Source organism: Orycteropus afer, unplaced genomic scaffold, assembly GCF_000298275.1.
Source record: "Orycteropus afer afer isolate SDZICR_OR568_19922 unplaced genomic scaffold, OryAfe1.0 scaffold00099, whole genome shotgun sequence".
NCBI lineage: Eukaryota > Metazoa > Chordata > Mammalia > Tubulidentata > Orycteropodidae > Orycteropus > Orycteropus afer.
Window position 1 is genome coordinate 9383147 of NW_006921686.1, and position 7771 is coordinate 9390917.

General features: G+C 47.2%; 1 protein-coding gene across 1 annotated transcript in view; it reads right to left on the reverse strand.

The window, feature by feature from the left end:
* SPTBN4 (spectrin beta, non-erythrocytic 4) overlaps nt 1-7771 on the reverse strand; it is a 110989-nt gene that overhangs the window by 35852 nt on the left and 67366 nt on the right. The window contains exons 18-19 of the mRNA XM_007942978.1: nt 7482-7628; nt 5991-6254 (exon numbers count right to left, since the gene is read on the reverse strand). Of these exons, the coding sequence (XP_007941169.1) occupies nt 5991-6254; nt 7482-7628 (411 nt within the window). The remainder of the gene's footprint in view (nt 1-5990; nt 6255-7481; nt 7629-7771) is intronic.

Consider the following 7771-nt stretch of genomic DNA (forward strand, 5'->3'; position numbering starts at 1 on the left):
TGGGGAGGAAGTGGGAGGGGAGCTGCTGCATTGTAAATTTTGGTCAATGACATGAGACAAAGTATATGTGAACTGCTGTATGAAAAGTGAATTTATTCTGTAAATCTTCACCCAAATCCTAAAAAAAAAAAAAGAAAAGAAAAGAAATGAGTCATGAGAAAAAAAAAAAAAGTAACTCCTAAAGTCTTCTTAAGGAGCTCTGGTGGCATCGTGCCTAAGGCGTTTGACTGCTAACCAGAAGGTTGGCAGTACAAACCCACCAGCTGCTCCATGCAAAGAAGATGAGGCAATCCACCTCCATAAAGATTTACTGCCTCGGAAACCCAATGGGACTCACTATGAGTTGGAATTGACAGTGGCAATGAGTTTGAGTTTAAAATCTTCTTAAAACCATTAGCTTAACTAGTAAAAAAAGTCTGCTTCAAGCATTATGCTCTTTTAAGAAATCTCTAAATGGGATCAAAGGGATAACAGAAACTCAAAAGATTAGATAGGAACCTTAGGCGGCAGTGAGTTTATGTTACTGGGGGAGGAATGACTCAGAGAAGGAGGGTGGGACACAATGGAATACTATGCAACACTAAAGAATAATGTAGAATCTGTGAAACACTGCACAATGAGGATGAACTTGGAGGACATTACACTGAGTGAAATAAGTCAATCACAGAAGGACAAATACTGTAATAGTCCACTATTGTTAAAAAATCAAGGAAAGGTTTATATGTGGTGACCAGGGATGGGAGGGGAAGGGAGGGAACACTGCTAGACAGGTAAACAAGCACTGGTTTGGGTGAAGGGAAAGGCAAGGTACCAAAAGTGAGTGATCAACACGGTGGCACTGAGGAAGAGGAAGACATGGACAGGTACATGGAAGTACAGACAACAAAGATGAACCCTTCTGCATATACACTGCATATCATTTTATGTGCACATCTGCATCTCATGCATATCACATCTGCATATCTTACGTGTATACATTTGCACATCATTGTCAGTGATGGCAAGCATTGATAAACAGGTAGACAGAAGGGTGGAAAGGCTGAATGATCAGCTATGTCTGGGGGGAGTGTGCCCATGACCATGTATAGGGTTACTAGACGACATTTCTACAAGCATATTTGTATGTGCTGTAAGAATGTCTGGGTGTATACTAGAGCTGACAAGGGATAAGGTTGTGATGGCTTCTTGGCCACAGCCAGTTACCCAGAGGGCATGAGTAGTTGGACCTGTGGGCTCGGGACCATGGTCACAGGGAACTTTCACCTCAATTGGCATAACATACTACACAAAACATTGTTCCACCTCCTACTTTGGTGAGTAACTGGGGTCTTAAAAGACTGCAAGTGGTCATCTAGAGTCTCCTCGTCCAGAGCAAAGAAGAATGAAGAAAACCAAAAATGTATGGAAACAATTAGTCCAAGGGACTAGGAGACCATGTGATCCTCAGCCTATACAACTATGAGACCAGAAGAACTAGATGGTGCCCAGCTACCACTGTCAACCGCTGAGAGTGGGGATCAGTGTAGGAGATCCTGGATAAAGGAAGCAATCAACGTGGAACAAAACTCAAAATCATAAAAAAAAAAAAAAAAAAAAACAAGGGGCCAGTTTTGCTGGTCTGATAGATCCTGGGAAACCCCTGGGTCTATGACTCCTAGTTGCCCTTCAGGTCTGGAATTGAACTCACTCCTGGGGCTTCCAGCCAAATAGACAGGCATATGGGGTGAACATTTACATCAGGTAGATACAGTCCTCAGAGCGAGCAATCAATCAATCGTGGGAGAACAGAAGGGTAGTGTTTGCACAGGGAGGTAGGGTGGGGTGGGGGAGTAGGAGTGCATGAGAGGGAAGAACACAGGGAAGAGGTAACTGTAGGGAGGAAGAGAGAAGAGAGCTGTTACATTGTGGGGAATTGTAGTCAATTGTAGTCAATGTCATGAAACAAAATGTGTATGAACAGCTGTATGGGAAATGAATTTGCTCTATAAACTTTCACCCAAATCACAATAAAAATTAAAAAAAAAAAAAAGAAATGAAAAGGTGGGTGAGAATGTAATCAATGTTACTGAGATGTACATGTAGAAATTGTTGAATTGGTATATGTTTTGCTGTGTATATTCTCAACAACCAAACAAATAAAGGGGAAAAAAAGCAAAGATCATGTAAACACTATGGATCACCATGGTCTCATCGGCAATCAATCACTGATGGAACAGAACCAGACAGTATCTCGTTCCACTGAGCATGAGGCCACAACAACAAACGTCCCCTGGCTGAGATGCCCTCGACTCCTGGTTGGGACCCTGACAGTCCCAGCTCCCCATTTCCGGAGAGCTCATCCCATCCCAGGCACTTGCCAAGTCGGTCTTTCCTTGTACAACCTCATCCCGCCGTAGAAGGGCCATGCTATTATAGCCTTTCTTAGGATGGGAAGGCAGAGGCTCAGAGAGGGAATGAAGGTTGAGTTCTGACTGGGATTTGAACCCGTCTGTCTGCCTCCTGTGCCCAAGCTCTCCTCATTCAGCCCCCAGCTGCTCCCTCCTCTACCCGACCATGTGGGCCTGGGGTTGCTCTTGTCTCCTGCCGATATTCTGGGAGAGCTCTCTGAGCAAGCTTGGGGCCGAGTCATCCCTATGTGGCTGTGGTGGTTAGGTTTGTGTGTCAGCTTGGCTGGGCCTGGTTGAGTGGCTGGGCAGCTGGTGGTAGTTATTTCCCATGTTGAGACTGGTAATCAACTCCATAGTGGGATCTACCACAAGCAGCTGAGTAGCTGCCTTTGAGAATGTGGTCTGCTTCCTGTATTTAAGAAGTCTTGGGAATGGTCTCTAGCCTATGGCACGCTTGGACCCTGCATGTAGCCGAGTCGTTGTTCAGCAGCCTGCTATGCTCTGCTGACCTTGGGACTTACCACGGACTTAAGTTAATGGCCTGCCGTGTGGATTGGTAACATCGGGACTGTGCCTTTTTACTTGTCAACCTTGGGCTTGTCAGCCTCAGCAGCCAGCAGCTGTCTGAGTGAAGAAACACCTCTAGCTCCAGTGGGCCAGGAGCAGGAGGCAGAGCTGGACCCCAAGGTTGAGGGGCTTTCACCCAGCCCCTAGAGCCTGGCACTTTGAACTTGGACTTAAAGCCTCCAAATTGTAAGAATAAATTCCTGTTTGTTAAAGCCATCCCATTTGTGGTATGTTTCCTGTCAGAGTGGCACTAGGTAACCAGAACAGTGGCCATTGCCTGCCCAGCCAAGTGGGGTCCAGACCTTAGACAGGAATTGATTTTTCAGAGGCCAGAGAGTCACCTTCCCCATTGTGGTCTGAGAGCATCAAGGGAGGAGGGTGCATGGAAACCAAAAGGTACTGAGCAGTCTCTGATCCCAACTGCTTGGTGGCTGTGTGACCCTGGGCCAGCCACTGATCCTCTCCGGGCTGTGTTTGTCTCAGGGGAACAGTGAAGATAAAACAAGACCTCCCGAGTAGGGCTACTGGGAAGGAGAGGAGGGGTTAACAGTGCCTAGCACACAGCATGGATCAGCAGTTCTCAAAGTGTGGTCTGGGGACCCCTGGGAGCTCCCGAGATTTTCAGAGGCTCTGCAAAGTCACAACGATTTTTATAAATCACTGAGATGCTTGTTTCCTTCCTGCCTCTCATCCCCTCCTGAGTGTACAGTGGCATTTCCCAGAGACCATGTGACCTCTTCTCCTGGAACAGATGGGACACAGAAGCAGGTATGAGAACGCAGCTCTCTTCTCTGATGCTAGACATTAAAAGGAATTGTAAAACAGAAAAACAAATCTTTTTGGAAAATTTTTTTTGGAACATATCATTATTTTCATAAAAATATGTGATTTGTGTCAGTATGTAACAGACTGATTATTGTTATTTTTTAAGTGAGTCGATAATTTCAAGATTACTCAGTTTTCATTTTTAATACAGTAAATATTGATGAGTTATTATGCACAGAAACAAAAGTTCTTTGAAGAGCTCAAACATTTTATGACTGTAAAACCAAAACAACCAAACTCAATGCCATCGAGTCAATTCTGAGTCATAGCAATCAACCCCTCTTGGGTTTCTGAGGTAGTAAATCTTTACAGAAGTAGACTGCCCTATCTTCTTTCCATGGAGTGGCTGGTGGGTTTGAACCGCCGACCTTCTGGTTAACAGCCAAATGGCTTAGGCACTACGCCGCCAGAGCTCCTTTTATGAATGTAAAGGGGTCTTTAATCTGGACCAATCAGCACCCTCACGATAAAGGGAGAAAAGACTGAAATTGTCAAGGCTTTCATTTTACTTGGCTCCACAATCGATGCCCATGGAAGCAGCAGTCAAGAAATCAAATGAAATATTGCATCAGGCAAATATGCTGCAAAAAACGTCTGTAAAGTGTTTAAAAAAAAAAAAAGAAGAAGAAGAAGAAAAGATGTCATTTTGAAGATTTAGGTGCATTTGACGCCAGCCATAGTGTTTTCAATCACTTCATATACACATGAAAGTTGGACAGTGAACAAGGAAGAGTGAAGGGAAGTAGAGAGGTTTGAATTACGGGGTCGGTGAAGGAGGCAGAACGTAGCACAGGCTGCCAGAAGAACGAACAACTCTGTCCTGGAGGAAGTACAGCCAGAATCCTTGGAGGGGAGGATGGCAAGGTCTCATCCCACACACTTTGGACCTGTTATTGGGAGGGGCCCGCCCCTGGGGAAGGACATCACGCTCGGTAAAGCACAGGGTCAGTGAAAGACCCTCAAAGACTGACACGGTGGCTGCAACCACGGGCTCACCCATAGCAACCATGTGAGGATGGCATGGGGCCAGGCAGCATTTCATTCCGTTGCACATTGGGTCACTATGAGCTGGATCTGACTCGGCGGCATCTAACGACGACGACAAAAATGGGTCCCAGAGACCCAAACACTGGAGAGCCCTTGGTCCGTGTAAAGTCATGTGATCCCTCACCATCCTGTTCTCATCTATTTCTCTCTCTGCTCATTTGCCTCTGACCCCCATAAGGACAGCATTTTTTTTTTTTTTTGGTCAGTTTTACCCACCTAGAACAGTGCCTGACACACACAGGTGCTCAATAAATATTGGATGCATAGACGAATGAATACACACTAGCTACTGCTGTGATGATTTACAATCAGTCAAACTTTGTTGCCAGACACGGTGCCAAGTACTTTATAAACAAAACCATGCAGGAGGTACACCATAAGGAGTGGAAAAGAGTTCAGGGGCCTGGGCTAGAAAGTTCCCTCCTGGAGCCTCAGTTTCCCTTTGGTAAAAGGAGGCTCACCATAGTCAGACATTGTTCCCGGCACATCAAGACAGGAACTGTCACATCTTAGGAGGTAAGGAGCAACCCCTACCTAGGCTCATACCATCAGTCACTCCACATCAACAGCATGTAAAAGGCACAGGGCAGATGTCTATCTAGGAGCCTAGAAAGAGCAGATGCTGTTTCTAAGAGTCCTTTGTTTCATAAGGGAGACCCTGTTTGCCATGTGTCCTTGGGCCACGTGCTTCACCTACCATGCCTCAGATTCCCTGTCAGTAAAATGGAGCATCATAACAGTACCAACCTCCTAGGCTGCATGGAGGAGTCAATGAGCACTCGGCACAGAGACTGATAGGGGAAACACTCAATGAATGCTGTCATTATTACTCTATGCAAAGCTATTCCTCTACCTCCGGACCTTGGTTTCTCATCTGGGAATCAGGGATCAGACACCAGTGTGCTGTTCATTTATCTACTATTTCTTGGTTCTAATTCCTTCCTCTCCCCTTTGTACCTCTTGCTCTAGGGGTTTTGGCAGCATCAGTTACTACTAACTGGATTACCTCAGTCTTCCCTGTCAGCTCTCCCAATGCTTCCAACACATTTGAAATAAATCCCTGTATTAAATCCTCTCTGTTTGAAATACCTTGAGCAGGATCCAACCTTGACCCAGACACGACTGTGGCATACAGAGCCCCCATCTGGGCCGGCCAGGCCATACCTGCAGCTTCTTGAGCTGGCTGTTGACGGTGGCCAGGTCCCCGCCAGGGTCTACATCTTGCAGCTGGCTCTCCATGTGAAGGAGCTTCTTGTCCAGCTCCGCGAAGCTCTGCACCAGTTGGTCAGCCTTGCTGGCCTCAAAGAGCTGCCGGGCCTTGGCTTGGGTGGTGCTCTCCAGCTCGGCCCAGCACTGCCGGATCTCACCCAGCTTCTTCCGCACCGAGGCTGCCAGCTCCGGCTTCTCTTGCATCAGTTGCTGGCCCTCCTGTCCCAGGTGAGTGGGCGGCAGGAGATGAGGGGAACGAGTGGATGGTGGGGAGGGAGGGATGCAGAAAAACGAGGGGCAACAGTATACAGGGAGAAAAGTAGGGAGAGAGACAGAGGCAAGGAGTTGGAGACACACAAAGACAGAGACATGGAGGATGGGAGCAGACAGGCCAAGAGATGGACAGAATGAAGACATGGAAAGAGAGAGAGAGAGAGAGAGATGGAAGGTGAGACAGCCAGAAACAGACAGACAGACAAAGGCATGGGGAAACACAGAGATTAGGAGAGAAACAGAGAGATACAGAGACACAGAAAAGAAACAAGGAGAGACAGTCAAAGAATAATGGGCAGAGAGACATACACATAGATTCAGAGATGTGGGGAGATAGCCATAAGAGAGACAAGGGGCAAGTTACACAAAGAGAAAGAAAGACAGAGAGAGTGAACTTTTATTAAACTCAGGAGCAAAAAAGGCTAGCTTTGCCACATCCTATCATTTAAGGGCTAGAAGCTGGCCTGGATGGATCCACTTGGTTTAGGAAGGATGTATCCACGGGTGCAAATCTAGGGGTTCAGTCAGAGGGCAAGCAGTTGTGAGGGTTCAGAGCAAAAATCTGCCAAGACTGAAGTCCAGCTTGCTGGCCCAGAGCCAGGTATACTACATTCTGTATTCATCGTTAACAGTGTCATAGTAATCATGGATCATAGGCACCTGGCCTTGGGTTAAGCACATTATATGCACAAGAGCCCAGGGAAGTAGCTCTATTTATTATTCTCTAATTTTACAGAAGAGCAAACTGAGGCTTGAAGAGGTTAAGACATAGACATCATTAAAACCCAAGGCTGTGTGAACCCAAAGTCCACTTTAACCTTGGCCTTCGCAGAGCCACTCATGCTCATCTCCGTGACCTTCCTTCTTAGACGTGTGGAAGGAAGCCTGGTGGGGAAGGATATAGGCAGGGGTGAAAATATTTAACAATCAGGAAGGTATATGGGCACCATTCAGGAGAGATGCTGCCAATTTTACAGATAAGTAAACTGAGGCTCAAAGAGGCGATGTGAATCTCTCAAGGCCACATAGCTAGAAACAGACCCAGAGATGATTTGACCCAGGATAAGGGCATAAGATGAGCTGAATGGCGGTGGAGGGGGTAGGCACTGAGGCGGGAGTTCCCTGGGGGCCCTTAGCACCTGGCACAGGCAGAGGGGCCTTCCGCATCCTCACCCTCTCAATCTTCTCCAGCCACTCCTTGTTCTGAGCCAGCTCAGCCATGAACGCCTGGTGCCGGAGCCATCTCTTATGTAGCTTGTGGCCGTCTTCTCGCGTGCCATCCCGAGCCATCAGCATCTTCTCATGGATCCAGCCATCCAGCTGTGTAAGACCAGGAGGGGCCCCGTCACAGCTCTCTATCCAACCTGCCATGGCTCCCCAGCCCATGATCCCCACCACAAGGGCCTGTTTCAGAGCCTGGGCTACTAGTACTTTGCAAGTGAGGCATTTACTGGGGTGGGGGG